The following is a 19,083-nucleotide window of genomic DNA, read 5'->3' as shown; positions in this document are numbered from 1 at the left end:
AAATGTGAAATTTTACTGCTTTGTTGGTCTTTCATGGCTTCTAATTAGTTTCCCTAGCAAGTACTTCATAGTATCGGTGTCACATTTGATTTCAAAAAGTGCTTTCTTTTTTATTTTTTTGCTAGTTTTTAATATGTACTTTTCGGTTATAAATTTTAAATCGGTATGGTTAAATATTTTTAAAATCAAACGTACAATTTTAATGGTATGAAAACAAGCGCCAAGGAAAGAAAAGTAGGAAAATGGGGGTTGCCCGTCCAAAGTAGAGGTCTAAACATTTAAAAAAAAATAACTATTGTATATTATTCCATTTACATGCATAGGTAAGCCTAGAGCTCTCATTGGATGATTAATTAGTACCCCCTTTTATACCAGCAACAATAACGTCAGGATCAATTTAGGTCTAGATGGGTAATAGTAATACCTTGCTAGTTTCACACTAGCCACACAAAGCTTGAAAATTACACACCTGCCGACTAGAACAGGACCAAATTGAGCATTATAACTTTACACAAGCTCCCTATCCCTGCCCTACTGTAATACTGGAAAAATGTTGATGTATGCCCTCAATGTATTAGCTTCAAGGTTATGGCAACATTTTTGGCCGCTGCAAGTGCCAAATGCAATATGTTGTAATTTACTGCAACACCGTCTAAAATATTGTTGTAGGAGTCTACTGCAACACATTTATAACTTTAAACAATGCCACAAAAAATTACTGTCAAACCACTTGGCAGCATTGTTTCACCTTTACAACGTTATACAATCTTTTAACTTTAATAGCAAAAAACAATCCTTAGATTTCACATAAAAGAAATTCCTAAAACCCTTCAAATATACAGGCAAGCAGTTGCTTAACTGGTCCAAAATCACAAATCAAAATATGTTACCAAGTTCAAGTCACCAAAAAATTTTTAAGTTCTACTTGCAACAAACCAAATTATAATATCTAGCTACCCGAAGGAAATTCAGCCTCTAGTTTGACCTCTTCAAGCAACTGCTCGCAACTCGAAATATAAAATGCTCTTGTCTTGCTGGTAGATTACGTAAAAACACCCAAAAAAGGAACAGAAAAAATCAGATCACGTTTTCCACAGAAGTGTGTGTTATTAAACTTTATAATACATTATTTTTCTAAATCCAAAAAGCTAAATATCATCACTGGCTCACCGCTGTATTCTTCCTTGCCTAATTCAGTTCTTATCCAGATAGTTTTCTTCATTAACCTTAATATCTCCTGATCAATTTTGGCATTTCTAGTAGTTTTTTTAAGTATTCTACAGTTCTGCAATTTATCAATTTTGCAATCTCGTTATGATTCATTGTTTTAATATTTAAAAACAACGGTTACTGCTTTTGGTTCTCACTCCCAACATTCTGCCAGTCCTCAAATGTATTTCTAAATTATTCAAAATCATATCAAGAATATATATATAAATAGTATAGCAAAAAGTGTTTCTAAATTGTTCGAGATAATGCAGTAGACCGTCAATAATAGCTGATAATTTACCACTAGATTTAGTTGTAACAAAATAACTCAATTTTTAACTAAATGTAATGTAGTAGTAATTAACTAAGTCTTCATGGAACTATACATATATAGATAGACGATTATCAAATAAAAACCAATTTCAAAGACAAGCTAGAAACTAGTTATCGTGGTAGTTATAATTAGTGATTGTAACTAGTCCATTTATAGATTTGTAACTGATGCCACCCCCACCCCCACCCCCCACCCCCTACATTTAGTGATCGGTAGTATGTAATGTAGTAATCTCGTGTAATTTAGTGACTATTTTTACGTAATTTAGTGATCGCCACCAAATTATTAGTATGCAAATTATATAATTTTTTACCCAACCAAATTATTATATATTTGGTTATTATTGAAAGTAATTTAGTGATCAATGTCAAATTTTTAGTTTCTAGCCTAGTTTTGGTTTTCAATGGAGCGATATCTTTCTATCCTTTCAGAGAGTAAGTAAAAAATTAAAAAAATAAATCTTTACTCTTTTTTTCTTTTGACATGACACAGTCCTCCACCATTCCAAGTGGCAAGTAGATGGTCATGATTTGTTTAGTTAGCTAATTGGCAACTCTAAACTCAAGCCGACATTTTACCTGTCACGTCAAAGGTTATTCTATGAAAAAAAGCATGCACATACAAGAAATTCCAAGCAAATCTGACCTTCCACGGAAAAGCTTGAATGAGGCACCAGCTGTTGCAGAACAAGAACTTTTTTCCAGGGTTAATGCAATCTGATCACAGAATAAGTACCCTGGACTTTATAATCTTTGAACAAACAAAACTAACGGTTTATGCAGCTCTTCACTTGACTCCGTAGCAAAAGCAAAAGCTTCAGCTGTCATGTCATATTCTTGTCAAAGCCTGGGCATGACACATAAAGTAGACAAGGCATGACTACTCATACAAATCTCCTAATAATACATTCGGTCACTAGTTAAATCTTTTTAAGGATGAACCTGAAAATTTGACAGATATGTTATAGCTCTACCGTTTGCACCTGAATGCTGTAAGTGATTGCTTCTTTGCTTTCACAGGTGACATCTCAAGAGGGAATCTTGGTTAAAACATTTTGAGAGGAACAGCCCAATTACCTGACATTGGGATGCAATTACTATAAGAAGAGATGTTTTGAGCAGAAACATAAGTTATTTAAAGGGACAAAATTTGATTAAAAAATGACTACAGATTATTATTTCATTGAGGTATATAGGTAATGGTTACAGCCACAAAAGGAATGGTTCTATTGCAGTTAACTTTAGCTCGAGGGAAAGAACAGTGTTAACAACTCGTGCATTCAGACTAAAATACAAGAATTTTGTATCTAAGAAAACGACTTGTGCAGTGCTGTCAAGATGCAATGTCTATTCATACTCCTAACATTTTCATGTGGATAAAACCGGCCTAAAATCTATAATTTATAAAATCTGAAATAGTTAATTGACAGATTTATAGGCATCAACAACGATAAAAGAAGAAACAATCTTAGACCTGTCACAATTGCAGAGTATAAGGAATACTTACTTTCAAATGAAGATTTATCTGACAGTGAGTTTACCAAGTCCGATAAGATCTCTTATTATATAACCCTTTGATTCTTTTCGGCACTGCTAGCTTCTTCCCAGCATTCACCCCCGCCTATCCTTGTAGTTTCTCTTTTGCTCTTTCACTAGGCGTCTCTTGTATAAGTTATCCAACACCACTGGGCATCAGCCATCTTTCCTTCCTGGGCAAAAACATTGCTAACTAAAGAAAGAGTAGTCTTGCATGGAATAAAACCTTTTCCATTCATCTCCTTGAGTAAACGTTTGGCCTCAGCCCTGTACGATATCTTTAATACCCGTTCCACATCCACTCGATTAGATAGCTCGCAATAACCGCTTATTAGTATATCATAAGTTGAAGAACTAGGTGGAACACCTCTGACTTGCATCTCATTCATGAGCTCCCTAGCTTGTTTCATCTTCCCAGTCTTGGCAAAATCACTAATTAGCACATTATACGTACTAGTTTGAGGTGCAAAACCTTTGGTTATCATTTCACAGTAAAGCTTAATGGATTCCTTCTTATTTCCAAGCTTTCCATGGCCACAAACCAAAATATTATATGTATTAGCATTAGGTAAAAAACCCTTTCCCTGCATATCATTTAGTAACCCAGTTGTCTCCTTCATCAAACCAGCAGCTGTAAGACCTGCTAGTAGATTATTGTATGTTGCTATATTAGGGGAAAGTCCTGCATCTAACATCTGGTAATATATTTTAAATGCCCACTTTAACTGTGCGCTCTTGCAATAACCACGTATCAGGGCATTATAGGTGATAATGTCCGCTTCAAATCCGTTTGCTCTCATTTCATTTAGTACAGTGGTTGCTTTCCTAGTCATCCCTAGCCTACAAAAGACGGATATAAGGGTATTATAGACTGTCTGATTAAGTTTTAGACCCATACCTACAAGCTGCTCATGAATTAAAAAGATTATCTTGGCCCGTTTACTCTCTGAAGCAGCATCCAATATGATCTTATGTGCAGTTGTAGTGGGTCTTAAACCCATATCTTGCATTTTGCTTAAAAACTTCATTGCTTCATCAATCTGAGAGGCTTCGCAAAGCCCTTTCACAACAGTATTATAGGTAACATAATTATAAGACACACCAAATTTATCCATCTCACTCAAAAGTTTAAGAGCACTTTCAACTTTACCCTGCCTGCAGTAAGCAGTGATCATGGTGTTAAATGTAGCAGAATCTGGTACCAGACCCCGCTGTCTCATTTCAGCATATACAATCTGAACTTCATACTTTCCAAGTCCAAGCAGTCCGTTAATTAGGACATTGTATGCAACAACATCAAACCCTATATTTTTCTCCATCATCTCTTGAGCGATGTCGAGTGCAGCTGACTCTTTTCCTGCCTTAAAATATCCATCAATTAGAGATGTGTAACTTACACAATCTGCAATCAGTCCCGCTGATGTAGTATTTCTAAAGAATGCATCAGCCTCGTCCATTTGTCCTGTTCTTTTCAAATTGTTTATGAAAGCATTGAGTATGTAATTATTTTCCTTCACACCCCTCAGTTTCATTTCCTCATAAAATTCAATAGCTGTTTCACGTTTTCCAAGCTTTAAACAGGAATCAACCAGCGCGCCATAGGTAAAAACATTTGGCATTATATTTTGGTCCACCATCTTCCTTGTGTAATAAATTGCTACATCAAGCGCTCCCCTCTTTAGATAGCCACTGATCATAGAAGAATATGTAATGACATTTGGAAGAATACCGTTATGCTCCATTTCTTGTAAAACAGACTCGGCACCCTGTACGTCTCCTACCTTGCACCGTGCATCAATTATTGCGGTATAAGTGACACAACTTGGAGCTAAATTGAACATCAGGATAGTCTTGAATATGTTTTCAGCCTCACTGTGCTTTCCAATCTTAAAAAGCCTATCCATCAACATAGTCCACGAAACAACATCAAAGGCGATTCCACGGACCAACATTTGACTTTGAAGCTTCAAAGCTGCCATTGTGTTCCTCGTCTTGAACAATGAATCCAAAAGCACATTGTAAGTTACATGATTAGGCTCCACACCTACCCTTTTCATCTCCTCAAAAAGCAAATCAGCATCCTCTACTCTTCCGCTCTTGTAAAGCCCATCTATAAGAGAACTATAAGTAATAACATCAGGAACTATTCCATAGTTTTTCATGTCTTCAAGTACAGAAAGTGCTCCGTCAAGCCCTTCCTGTTCAATATACCTACCAATAAGTGTGGTGTATGTTACAACATTGGGTTTTACGTCCAACCTTCCTGCAACAAAATCTTCTACATTATCGTCACCATTAGTATTTACTTCTTCACCCTGCAAGAGCTCAATAATAAGTCTCTTGGCGCCAACAAAATCGCCAGTGTAGCACAACCCATTAATCAAAGTATTATACGTAACAATATCAGGACACACAACCTTATTCCTCAAACTCCTCATCAGAGCAAGAGCATAATTTACCTCACCAGCTCTACAGTACCCATGAATTAACGTATTAAAACCAACAACATCAAACACAACATTCTCACCCCATGTCATTCTATCTACAATCCACTCGGCATCTTCCAACAAACCCAACTCACAAAAACCCTTAACAAGTATATTACAAGTAAAAGAATCAAAAGGAATTCCCTTTTTAAACATTTCCGAACACAACGCAAAACCCAACTTAACATTTCTACTTTTACAAAACCCCCATATAACTGTATTATAACTAACAGTATCACATTCACTATAATTATCCCTAATCATATCAAGAGCTAAACTAATACTACCAGTTTTACACAAAGAGTGAACAACAACATTACGAGTCGCAACATTCGGAACAATCCCACAAGACAACATTTCAGAGTAAACATTCCAAACTTGAGACACCAATCCAGCATCATTAAATTCAAGTAGAAGCCGATTCCAGGAGGCTAGTTCCGGAACGATATCGTGGTTTCTCATGGCTGAAAAGGCTTCAATGGCTTTCGAGAGCCGACGACACGAGAGAAAGAGGTGAATAAGTGTGCAGAATAGATAAGGGTACAATTTATTAGGTTTTGTGTTAGAGGACAGAGAGTAATAGAAAACATTTGAAGATGAATATGTTTTGCACGGAAGGTGTTTGACAAAATGCCGCAAAAACAGCTTCGAAGAAACTGTATTTTTGTCGAAGACGAAGTGTTTGATGAAATGCCGCAGAGGCATTTTCGTGATCTCCGTGCTCTGTTGAAGCTGGTCTTAACATATTTGAGAGACAACTGTGCCCATTTTTCTGTTCCGGGACTGTCTCGGGTTTATTTGGCGACTTGACTTTCTATATTTCGATTTAAATTTTTTAATAATTTATAATGGATATACAAATTTTAAGAGGATGTACATTCCAGAATATTTAAAATTTGATAAATAGATCCTAAATGTAATTCATTTTTGATTGTTGAATTAGTGAAGAGTCGGTATATTACTCATTTTATTCTAACCGAAACCATTATATTTTCTTTTTCTAAGTACTACCATAATATTTTGGGCTTTTCTCATAAATACCTAAAATTTATAAAATTTTTGTGAAAATACTGTCAGTTTTTAAAACAAATTGCAAAAATACTACCTTTCAAAAAATATTTGTAAAAATACGGAGGTTGCATTTACAACTATATCTCTAACCGCTAGCAACCATATATGCAACCACAATACAAATTTGAAAAAATCTGTTGAAAATTACATTTAGTTGCAAAATAAGTTGTATAGGTGGTTGCAAATGACAAAAAATGAATACCCCGGGGCCAATACTAATACCACAAAAGCAACCATGGAAAACTAATTGCTAATTAAAATACTATAATTGCTAATTAGATATATAGTTTTACTAAATTATACATATCTAATTCACAAAGTATATTTCAATTATACATATCCCGACGACCTCAAAATCGTCTCCGGATCCCATGATCGCATCGACAAGCTCGATGACGTCGACTTCGATCCATCAACGATCTCCAACGAGGAGGACGAGATTCACCGCGGAGTTGAATGAGAAAATGAGAGTAATAAGGTTTCGAAAGCTAGGGGTTTAGTGAGTGGCTATTACTTTGATCATGTCAAAGGGATTCGAGGTGGTGGTGGATTGAGGGTGGAGGTGGTGGAGGAGGTGGATTCGAGGGCGAAGATGGTGGAGGCAGCGGAGGTGGTGGATTTGGGGGTGTAGGTGGTGGATTCGGGGCTGGAGGCGGCGGAGGTGGTGGTAGAGGAAGTGGTTTCAGGGGTGGCGGCGGAGGAGGAGGTTCGGGGGTGGTGGTGGTGGAAGGAGGTTGTGGTGGAGGAAGATGAGGTGAGAAAGGACGGGGATGATAAAGAGAGCAGAGGAATTGTATTTTTGCAATTTAATTGTGTGTATTTTTTAAAAAAATAGTAAATTTGCAAGACTTTTAATAAGGTAATAGAGTTGCAAATAAATACATCAAAATTGGTATATTTGTTAATTTCCCTATGTAATTTTGAAAATAATATTGGATATATCATTTAGTTTTAATGATTTTTTTTAAAAAATGCACCTCTTTAGTTTTTACTTTAAATTAGGGATAAAAGAATTAATCATTATTAACTATTTTGGTTACAAATTCAAATTGCAATCAAGCCAACAAAATAAAGCATACCAAACCATGCATGCTTTGTTTGAAGTCTGAATAATTTCATAACAACTAATTTATAGGTCATTACTGACATTTTTTTAATGTTGTTTTAATACTCTCCATTATTAGAAAATTTATTTATTGGTTTCAAAGCACATGCTCCCATATTGGGGGCAGTAATTTTACTAATAGTTATGTATTCGACTCATTCCGGACCTTCTAAAATCTCATTCTTAGATTGCTATTTTTATAAAGAAAGAAGGTTCAAAGGAATAAGATAGATACTTAATATTGTTGAGTACCACATTTATCTGAAAAATTTTGCAGTGTCGGAGAAGGTCATTATTAATTGTTTTAATAATTTTCCTTACTCGAAATTTCATTTATAGATCGAACTTCGAATCACATGCTCTCATATAATGGGGGCATGAATTTTCCTAATAGTTATGTTTTCCCCCTTTGGTGGCAAAAATAAACAGTATTTCAACCTAACAAAATGATTTGGCAGGTAGGTTGATGATGATGAACAGCCTCCTCCTGCCACCTGCAATTTGGTCACAGTGATTATATTGCGGAGTCGTATATATTGATAGGATATAAAGCCCTTTCCGGCTCTACTTGAGTCCGGGATGTCGGAATCCCGCTCTACTTGAGTCCAGCACCGCCGCTTCATTTGAGTCCGACTCAGCCCGGATTCGCCTCATTACGAAAAATGACTCCCCCGCGACCCAATTCTCAAGAAACCCAGTACGCGAGACACATGACCAAACGCGTGACAATGATCGCCGCTATTAATCAATAACAAGAATAACCAGGACACATGTCTGCGAATATTGGGAACATTACTTAACCATTCCCACCTAGACACATGTAAGACATCCATTCTAGTCAGGTGGCATCCGCTCCTAAGACCAACGACTATGATTCAAAGGTATCAACCCCTAAAACTACTTTTGGTCTATAAGTAGCCCAGAGGGGAGAGATTTTGGAGTTGATCACTCTCTCGCACTCATATACACACACAGGCACATTCCATCCTTATCTATCTTCATCTTCCCAAAATGAATTATTACTCTCACACCGGAGACGCCGCGGGGTCGAAACACCCCACCGATGTTGTTTTACAGAAACCCCACAGGGCCACAACAGCTACACCTCAATAGCAAGAAAGGTTTAGGCGCGGTGAGTGAAGGAGCAACCCCGCACACCGGAGTTATCATTTGGCGCTAGAAGAAGGGGGTGTATAAAGTCACAGCCACGTGGCAGAATCTAAACCGTCCATTTCCGGTTTTTACACAAAAAACATATGTATATAAATATACATACATTAATTAATACGACTCATCATTACGAGGCTATTTTCGAGGTAAGACAACTATCAAAAATTTAAATCGAAGGAAGGAAAAAACCACCATAATCGATCCAACTTCCGGTCCGGACTAGAGGAAGCTCAATTTTCTCTCTGTTATGCCCGCTTTCGGCCATGGGCCTTAAGCAGGTCCCTGTAGGTGCACTGAATAGCTGGACTCTCGCGTGTGGGCTAAAACCATGGATTAATATGACTTGGGCCAGCACATGTGGGCTGGGCTCGTGACATGCGAGCTGGGCTCGTGACATACGAGCTGGGCTCACGCTTGTAAGGAAGGCTCACACTTGCCATCTGATGTTCACACGCGAGGTGAGTTTAGGTGTCCACATGTGAGCTGGGTTCAGGTGACCACACGCGGGCTGGGCTCAGGTGCCCACACGCGGGCTGAGCCCATGAGCCCACATCTTATGAAAACGAAGGAAACATTGTATCTATTGATTAAAAAGAAAGGCAGTTCGGGCCGAAGGTAACCAGGCCGGCCCGCATTAAAGGACTTTGTATTCAACATGGAAAGTGACTCATAGATGACTGAGTTGCTCGTATATTTCGGGGCCGACACGAGTTATTCCTACAATTACGGGAAGAAATGCGGAGATGCCGCGAGATTGTAGGAAGCGTGTGGAGCCGGTCGAGATTTACGTGACTAATTGGCTGAAGGCCTGACTTTATCGTGGGCTTGGGCTGCACGGGTTGGAGAACCCGAACCCTAGCCTACGTGACTTGTTCCCCAAGAACTACGTAAGGCTTGATCTCTATAAATAGGGTACGTAGGCACTTGTATGAGAGATGAGTCGACACTTGATAGAGAATAACAAACCCTATTCTTTCTTAAGGAGTCAACATACAAGCTCAGCCACCACCATACATAACCTTCCTCCGCCCTCAAACACCGCCCTTGATCCTTGTTCCGCCCATCAACCTCCACAACACTGTTATACGAAATTCTCCCTATAACAATTGGCGCTAGAAGGAGGGGGATTTCATCTTAGGAAGGAGAGATGACCAAAGAAGGCAAACAAGCGGCGACACCAGGAAGCGGGAGCAAGAAGAAGGATCAGAACGAGGTTGAGCATACGCCCCCAGAGAATCAGGCGCCACCTCCACCAATCGCAACCGTGGATAGGCAGGCGATTATGACGTATCTCGAAGGGCTAGCTGATCAGATGAATCAGATCAACGCCCGTATGTCAAGGGTAGAGAGAAGCTCGGTCCAGAATGCCAAACGTAAGGCGCGCCGCCTCAAGGTCTCTCAGCGTATCTGGAAGGGCAAAGGTCCTCAGAAAAGGTTGATCCATGATTTTGATGATGCGGCGACTGAGACTAAGCAGAGGAAAGAGACATCACATGGAGAGAAAGACACACCCCAAGGTCGTGACGAGCCGGGCAGCCAAATCTCTAAGGGATCAGGGCAGAAGCCAGCTTCGTCTGAGGCAAGGTCGACGAGCGTGCTAGACCGGGTGGGTAAAAAGCTAAGTGAGCATGACCTCAGGCTTAAATTAGAGAACTGCAAGAAGGAGAGAGAAGAGAAAGAGCCCGTGAATCAGAGAGGCTCGAAAAGATAGCGGGCAGCGACCCCTCCGGAAAGACGTCAACACACCTCGCCCAGGAGGGAGGAGCGACGCAGGCGCAGAGACAATCGTGATGAGGAGTCGTAAGCGCGAGCCGGAGGAGGGGGGTGACGCGAGCGACCTCAGGGCTCACACCATTCGAGTAACGCGGGAGGTGACAGAGAAGGAGAAGTTGTTAGAGTAAGGGACCTGAGAAGGATCTTAGATGAAATGGAGCGAGAGAAGAGAGGGCCCCCGGCCTCAGCTGCCCCCTCTCCGTTCACGGCTGCTATCCGATCATCCCCCCTACCTCGGGTATTTAGGCACAACCCCGACCTTCTATTCAACGGTGAAGCCGACCCAGCGGAATACCTTATACAATTTAACACTGAGATGGAAGTCTATAAGGTGCCAGAGATGACCCGTCGTAGACTCTTCGCGGCATCACTCAGAGGTAGTGCCCAACAATGGTTCTCCAAGTTGGGACCGACTAGCATAAGGACGTGGCGGCAATTGGAGGACTTGTTCGTCAGACAATTTCAGTCCACCCTCCACTACTCACCTCCTGTGGCCACGTTAGCCAACATCAAGCAAAGGGAGGGGGAGCCCCTGGCAGAATACTTTCGTCGGTTTAACGCCGAAGTCCCCAAGGTGAGGGGAGCCAGTGAGGAGACTATCAAGAATTTCTTGATTGCAGGGTTGAAAGAAGGGTCGAAATTCTGGAAGAGCCTCCAAGCAAGTGAGCCGAGAACCTTGGCCGAGTTCTATGAGCAAGCTAAACCCTTTAAGAGGGTAGAGAAGTCGATGAGAGAGCTGAAAATCAGCGAGAATTATTGTAATAACCCCAATTTTTGGAATTTTTGAAACACGGATGAATAGTAACTTTTGCTGATGATGCTGATTAAGAAAAATTATCAGACCACGCTATATAGGAGTACTGTTATGGAAATTCTAAGATCGTATTAGTATTCCATAAAGTAAATAAGTGTATGTAAAGATCGTCAGAATCCAATTCCGAACACTTTAATTTTTCTCAAAAATCCACCAGATACCGAAAGAATTGAGTATAAGGTAACATGATTAAAGGGATTTAAATTCAAGGATTATAAGAGAGGATTATAAAAGGAATATAATGTATTGAGAAAGGTTAAGGGAACCCAAGTAATAAGATCCCGGGTATGATCCCTCAAACGATCAACGAGAAAGAGAGTTAAGCGAACCGTAAAACAAATAAACGTCCAAGGGGCAAGCACATGCAAGTAACATGAGAAGGAAGCTTCTAATATAAGCTAAAACATGTGGTTAGAAGCAAGGTGACATCATCACACCACAAGAATGAGACATGTGGCAAAGTAGTGATGCAAGCAATGACATAAGCAAGTGAAAACAAGATATTTAGCCAATAATTAACCACAACCATGCATTCTTTGCACAAATATCAAGGCAAGACAAGCAAGCAAAAGCTCTCCCCCATTTCTTTCTTCTTCCATTCGGCCTTTTCAAGAAATGAAGAAATAGATTTTCAAAACTCAAGTTCTAGGCCATGGAAAATTACAAGGTTTGTTTCCTTGGATCCTATATTTCATAACTTAGTTATACCATGAGTTTAAGATCAAGATTCCATGGTTTGCATAGCTAATCCACTCATCAAAGATGATGATGAATAGTAGTGAATAGTAACTTACTTTGATTTTCTTGATTTTCATGAAAGCTTAAGGTTGATTAAGCATAGATCAAGGTTCCTAGAGGCTTGTTAGTGACTACCCACTCTCCAAGGAAGGTATAAACTCTTGAACCCTTAGTTTTAAGTTTGGTTTTTTTGGATGATAATAGTGCTTAGATGAATGGGTTTAGTTTGATGTTGATGGATGTTGGATTGTTGTTGAATTGGTGATGATTTGGTGTAGTTTAAACTTTGGAAATCGTTAGGTTATAGCCGTCGTAATGCCCGATTTTCTATAAACTGTTTTGTGATTAACTGTTGGACCTGAACACCCACTTTTATAAACTAACCACTTCCATGCTTAGATAGGTTATGTTTCAAGCTTCGTTTTGATATGCGGTTTTCTTGAATCCGATGTACGGTTTAGGAGAAACGACCGTTTTAAGTAACGGTGTTTCGCGAACGAACCTTTACCCCTCGCCTTAATTTGAAACCTTGGTTAAGGCCCTTAAATGACTAATTGGAACATGAAACATTTATGTAGAGTGTGTTAGGTAGTTGATAAGACACTCGCGAAAGAATCGCCTTAAAACTCGTAATGGTTAAATTATTAAAAATGGTGGAGCCGAGGGTACTCGAGTGACTTAAGAGAATCAGTAAGCGCAAAGCGAGCGTTAGAGTCTAATTTGGTTAAAATATAGATTTACAAGTGACTTTGGTTTAATTCCAACTCACATGTTGTTTATAGGTTACCAGACTCGTCCCGAGCCATTTGTAACCCCCAGTCGCTCAGGCAAGTTTTCTACCCGTTATACTGTTGTTGTGATGTAAATATATGTATATGCATTATCTTGTGATAAGTGCATGATTGTTATTAGCAAATTTTGCGATATATTGGAGCATGCTGATATGTTATATATGCATGTCTGTTTCGTAATCCGGTTATCTATCTGTTGATTTCGATGCTTATAATTGCATAATACCTATGCTAGAGATAAGCAGTAGTTGCGTATACCCTTAGTATAGGGGACCCAAAGGTGAACATATTTCTAAACCGGGAGTCGATGTTCCCGAGTATAATATATATATTTTTATATATATATGGTTATAGTTTTCCAAACTAGTAATCGAATAAGGTTTATTCGACAACTTTATATTATTTAATGAATATTACTTGAATATTCATCGGAGGACTTATGACTCCTTTTATTTTATTAATTGAATACTATTTTGAATATTCATTCGAGGGCTTATGACTCCTTTTATTTTATTAATTGAATACTATTTTGAATATTCATTCGAGGGCTTATGACTCAGTTTATATTATTTAATGATTATGAATTGGATATTCATTTGAGGATGTATGACTCCTTTATTTTATTTAATGAATATTATTTATAATATTCATTCGAGGTATTATGACTCCGCTTATTATTTAATAATATTATTTATTTTATTAAAGAATAATGTTCGATAATCAGACTTACTTTTGATATTCAAATAAAGATATTACTTTCGTATAAGTATATCTTTGATTATTTACTATTCATTTCAAGTATAAGTTTTCCAACTTCTACCTCAATTATTCTTTATGGGAATATTATTTAAATAATAATATTCAGATATTTCTTTCATATTGGGACTGATTTATTTTATAAATCAGCATTACTCCAAACATTCTTAAAAATGTTTTCGAGTCTTCAAAATGAATTTAAAAGGTAGAGCGGATCCCAAAACTTGTTTTCAAATTCAAGATCTTCCATTTTAAGGGGACTTGAATACTCGCTCAAAAATCTAAGGGATCCGGCTCTGTGGTGTATTTTATATTCGCAACAAGGTTGCAGTTTTGGTAAATGAATTGATTACTTACCCAACGTTCGGGAAGTAAGTCCATCTATCGAGTCGGCATAAGCAACATGGGCTCAGTGGGCGTCCATGATAGTGTAAGTGGCTCAGTGGGAGTCCATTAAATGCATAAGTGGCTGAGTGGCAGTCCAGCATAAGGTCCTATTGCGACCAGGGTGATGACCAGTGGGGAGTTCGTCCATCTACTAGTAGAAAAGGTTACTTATTGGTATCTTTGCCTGATCAGCAAGATATCGGGTTTATGCCAAAATTCTTTTCCTTCCAAATTCATTGGATATTGCAACTCTGTTCATACTTTACATGACAGAGGTTTTCAGGAAATGTATGGGAGATATATATATATGAATATATATATATATATATATATATATATATATATATATATCGGGACTTAATGAAGTATCTCGTAACTTCATTATTTATAAAGATATTCAAAGATTGAATATATTCAAAACTTGTCTTGTAGTCTCATCTATGTGATGAACTTTTGAAACTATTATATCTTGAACGGTGGTAGTTCAAGTAGTATTTGGAAAAGATATAAGTATATTGGAGTATCTTGTAACTTCATCTTTTAAACTTATATCTAGTTAATAATTGTCTTATGAATGACAAAGATTTTCAGAAAAACGTTGAGACAAGGTTAGATATATGAGATCACCTTGCAACGATATTTTTATACAATTATAAACTGGAACTTTGTGTATATTATACATGGAAGAGGACTTCCAAGATTTTGAAAAGTATATATGTATATATATACTGAATATTTTGCGACTTCATCGCATTAAAGATATCAAACTTGGTTCATTTCTTTTGACCAAGACTTTCCTGAGTACTATGAGAAGGCTCATATATTGTTAATCATTATACATATTATTTTGGTGGGCTTGCTGCTCACCCTTGCTTTCTTCTTTCATCACACAACATCAGATAGACAAGATGAACAGGACCAAGCTCCCAATTCGCGAGCGGATAGGAAACGTTCCGCAGTTTCCTATAGGCGTTGATGTCGCTGTAGCTGAGGTAGGAACTACCAATAGGCTAGGCTTTCAACTTTTGATGTACCAGATTATGTATATTTATGAATTGTAATAATGGCAAAGAAATGTAAATTTATTCAGAAAACCTTTTAAGGTGTATTGGCAGATAATTGTGGAATAAAATGACTGTGATTATTTTTGGATGTTCATCTCTGAGACTATAACTTGTGGTGTGTGTGTTTATTGTGGGGTCACAGTACAGAGTAGTTGATTAATTATTAGGATTGGGTGTTATTAAGGGAAATGAAACTCGTGACAACTCGGATCCCCGACCCCGGATTTGGGGTGTTACAATTATCGAGATAAAAGAGACCGGTCTTCGAGCCCTGACGAGAGGAGAAAGACGTATCGGCGTAGCTCAAGCCCAAAAAAGTCTGCCCGAGGTAAAGAGACAAACAAAGATTTGGGGAGACCTTATACAAGCAAATGGCAGACACACACCCCTCTGGTAGCCTCTATTGACCACATATATGCTACCTATGCTGGGAAGGGAGTATTCAGAAAGGCAACCCCTCTCACAGACTATAACAAGAGGGATACTTCGAAGTATTGCGCATACCATGAGGCCACGGGGGCGGGGCACGATACAGCCGATTGCAAAAAATTGAAGGATGAAATTGAGACGCTGATAAGGCAGGGGAAGCTGACAGAATGGGTCGTCAAGGAGGTTCGAAGGTACAGAACTGATTATCATACCATCCCTTCTCCACCCCCAGAAGATAAAAAGAGGGTACCTCGGGCCGGAAGCATTCATATTATTCTAGGCGGGTCTCACATTGGCAGAGATAGCCGGAAGGCGATGGAGAGGTATGCCCGGTAAGCAAAGGACAAGCCCCTCACCAACGTTAACCATCTGAGCCAGAGGTCCCCAGAGCTCTTTGAAAGAGAGGCTGATGACATCGTCTTTAGGGAAAACGATGTCAAGTGGGTGCATTACCCTCATACAGATGCCCTGGTTATAAAAATGAAGATTGGGACGGTGAATGTTCACCGAGCAATGGTGGATACCGGGAGCTCGACTGCTATTTTGACCTGTGATGCCTACAAGAAGTTGGGATTGTTTGATAGAGAATTAACCTCGATAGGTGGACACCTGTACGGGTACACAGGAAACTCAATCGGAGTGAAAGGGACAATTCGGCTCCTGGTGACCATAGGAGAAGAGCCTCATGTGGCCACCCAGATCGCTATGTTTACAGTTGTAGACCAGCCTTGTGCCTACAATGTTATAGTAGGCATGCCCCTTGTGAGGGCAATGAGGATGGTGACCTCGATCCATCACATGACGGTAAAGTTCCCAACCCCCACGGGGTAGGCTTCTTGAAGAGCTGTCAATACGAGTCAAAGGTCTGCTACAACCAGGCACTCAGGGCGGCCGAGTCAGGAAATGCATCAAAGGAAATGGTTGAACCAGCAGAAGGCGATGTCCTAATGGAAGAGGCTGAGGGCCGAAAGAGAGTACGTCCTGAGGGACACGAGACTTGTAACCTGATTTCAATCGAGGAATTGCACGAGAACTATTTCGAGCACATGGAGATTCAGGTGGAACCGCGCCCAAGGGCCTTGCTAATGGAAGCCTTTCAGCCTATCATGTTGATACAAGAAGGGATTGTGGAAGAGGCAAGTGATGAAGAAGAGAGCCCAGAACAAATCGCTGCAAGACTCAGGAAAGGGAAGTGGGCACGCGAAGAAACAACAACCACTATGGATCTGCCCAATGGAATCACTCGCACTGTCACTACGACCTCTGAACGCTTGATAAATCCGGCCCGAGCTCACCAGCCTGAGCTTGAGGATACGGAAGGTTTGACGATCACGGAAGTGGGAGAATCTAGTGAGGCTCGAGCAGACTTAGACCCGAGAATGCCCCCAATGGTTGAGAGGGTTGGGGCCGTAGAGGACACAATCCCGATCTTGGTAGACCCAAATGATCCCTCCAAGGTACTCAGAATATACTCTAGCTTAAGTCCTGACTTGAGGGAGGATCTAGCCCGATTCTTGAGGAGAAATTTGGATGTCTTTGCATGGTCACACTCTGATATGATAGGGATTGACCCGAATGTCATGTGCCACCGGCTCAACTTGGACCCAAAAAAGAAGGGGGTCAGACAGAAGAGGCGGTCGATTAGTGGAGAGAGGGCAGAGGCCCTCAGAGAAGAGGTGGATAGACTGATGGAGGCAGGACTTGTGAGGGAAGCCTTCTACCCCATGTGGCTGGCCAATCACGTGCTTGTCAAGAAGCCCAATGGCAAATGGAGGACGTGTATGGACTTCACCGACCTGAACAAAGCTTGCCCGAAGGATAGTTTTCCTCTACCCCGAATCGACCAGCTGGTTGATTCCACGGCTGGGCACGCATTGCTTAGCTTTATGGATGCTTATTCGGGATATAACCAAATCCCCATGTATGGGCCAGATCAGGAGCACACCTCATTTATTACTGATCGGGGCCTCGATTGTTACATCGGGATGCCCTTCGGGCTCCTTAACGCTGGGGCAACGTATCAAAGGTTCACTACAAGAAAAAGCCTTATCTGCAACCAGATTTATCAGCGACCGCACAGTCGGTAGCTAATCCTGGCTTCCGGCGACCGCTATCTGCGACCGCCGTAATGGCGTCGCTAACCATGGGATCAGCGACCGACACCCATAGCTAGTCAGTTGCTATACCGCCACCTTACCAAAAAAAAATTATGGGAAAATTTGGCGCTTCACTATTAGCGACCGAAATTTTATTTTCGACTGCATTTGGTAGCTGAAAGTGCCACATCAATGCAAATATCAGCGACCGCATATTGTCGCTGAACTAGCGACCACAGGCCAGTAGCGACCGACGAGTATTAGCGATCGCATGCAGTCGCAAAAATAAATTATTTGAATTAATTTTGTTTACAAATTTTGGCACAATTTTCGTAACGACTGAATAGTATTTGCGACCACGTCCTGTTGCTAAAACTATAACGTGGTATTAAAATTTTTAATTAGTTATTTATTTATTTAAAATTTATTTTAAAATAAATTTTAAATTTTAATATAATTAATTATACGCCTTCAAATTTATATTAAAAATAACTAGAAAATATAATATACAAAAAATATGCTTTAATTTTTTAATTTTTTTTTAATTTTTAAATTGCCTTGTAGTTTGACCAATAATTTTATGATGATATACATTATATAATCGATAAACATGACTTTTATTTACTAGTTGAGTTTGTTTATATATATAATCATTTTGAAAAAATGGGAATCTACGACCCGGCAACTAGAACAGGGTATTAAAAATATTATTTTTTTAATTATAACAATAAATTTTTTTATACAAAAATAGTATTTATATTATAATATAATTAAATTATGCCTTATTTTTTTAAAATTAATTATAAGAATTTAAAATATGAAAAGTATGCCTTGATTTTTTTTAATTAACAAAAGCCTTAAAATCAATTATATGATGATATACATTGTATAATCAATAAACATGACTTCTTTTATTTACTAGTTAAGTTGGTAGGGATAAAATGCATATAGACTTAAACTCTCCGTATTTGATATGTATATATATATATTAAAAGTATTTTATTTAAAATATTTATTTAAAATTTTAAAATATTGCGAAATTCTGAATTATGAGTTGATTTTGGCGGTCAGGGGTCCGGATTGACATATTTATACTACTCGCATTTTGTCTATCAACCAAGTGCACCTCAATAAATAAAAATGTATCTAAACTTGATTTTAAAGTTATATTTAACATTGTTTCTTTAAAAATATATATTCATTATTAAGAATATATAAAAGGATTTATGAGTAGTAAAATCATAGAATATTAATATATAAATTTATAAAATAATTAGCTATTTTAATATATATATATAACAAAATTATATACTATTTTATTATTA

The 19,083-nt window shown here is 38.7% G+C and overlaps 2 protein-coding genes across 5 annotated transcripts; one reads left to right on the top strand and one right to left on the bottom strand.

Annotated features, from left to right (window-relative positions):
* Nucleotides 1-235: 235 nt before the first annotated feature.
* LOC141668759 (uncharacterized) lies at nucleotides 236-6,451 on the bottom strand. Of its 4 annotated transcripts, none has more exons than XM_074475764.1 (4): nucleotides 3,050-6,451; nucleotides 2,517-2,619; nucleotides 2,189-2,389; nucleotides 236-607 (listed from the first exon to the last, which is right to left on the bottom strand). In XM_074475764.1, exon 1 carries the CDS (start codon nucleotides 6,267-6,269, stop codon nucleotides 3,195-3,197), a length of 3,075 nt encoding a protein of 1,024 aa, XP_074331865.1. In that variant the 5' UTR covers nucleotides 6,270-6,451; the 3' UTR covers nucleotides 236-607; nucleotides 2,189-2,389; nucleotides 2,517-2,619; nucleotides 3,050-3,194. The 4 variants fall into 4 exon arrangements, with proteins under 4 accessions (XP_074331865.1, XP_074331867.1, XP_074331863.1 ...); XM_074475766.1 differs by having other exon boundaries at nucleotides 2,526-2,619; XM_074475762.1 differs by having other exon boundaries at nucleotides 237-607; nucleotides 2,485-2,619.
* Nucleotides 6,452-10,837: 4,386 nt separating this feature from the next.
* On the top strand, nucleotides 10,838-18,334 carry LOC141666400 (uncharacterized). Its single transcript, XM_074472387.1, has 4 exons — nucleotides 10,838-11,441; nucleotides 15,631-15,994; nucleotides 16,264-17,512; nucleotides 18,323-18,334. Exons 1-4 carry the CDS (start codon nucleotides 10,838-10,840, stop codon nucleotides 18,332-18,334), a joined length of 2,229 nt encoding a protein of 742 aa, XP_074328488.1.
* The last annotated feature ends 749 nt before the right edge of the window (nucleotides 18,335-19,083 follow it).

This window comes from Apium graveolens, chromosome 6, assembly GCF_009905375.1.
Source record: "Apium graveolens cultivar Ventura chromosome 6, ASM990537v1, whole genome shotgun sequence".
NCBI classification, from domain to species: Eukaryota; Viridiplantae; Streptophyta; class Magnoliopsida; order Apiales; family Apiaceae; genus Apium; species Apium graveolens.
This window is presented reverse-complemented; position numbering and strand designations above follow the sequence as displayed.

Bases quoted from the DNA above. Each gene is read 5' to 3' on its own strand.
- LOC141668759 (XM_074475764.1), bottom strand. From the start codon at position 6,269: ATGCCTCTGCGGCATTTCATCAAACACTTCGTCTTCGACAAAAATACA.
- LOC141666400 (XM_074472387.1), top strand. From the start codon at position 10,838: ATGGAGCGAGAGAAGAGAGGGCCCCCGGCCTCAGCTGCCCCCTCTCCG. The intron at 11,442-15,630 runs GTAATAACCCCA...CCCCTCTGGTAG, and splicing joins GAAAATCAGCGAGAATTATT to CCTCTATTGACCACATATAT. The intron at 15,995-16,263 runs GTAAGCAAAGGA...TAACCTCGATAG, and splicing joins GCGATGGAGAGGTATGCCCG to GTGGACACCTGTACGGGTAC.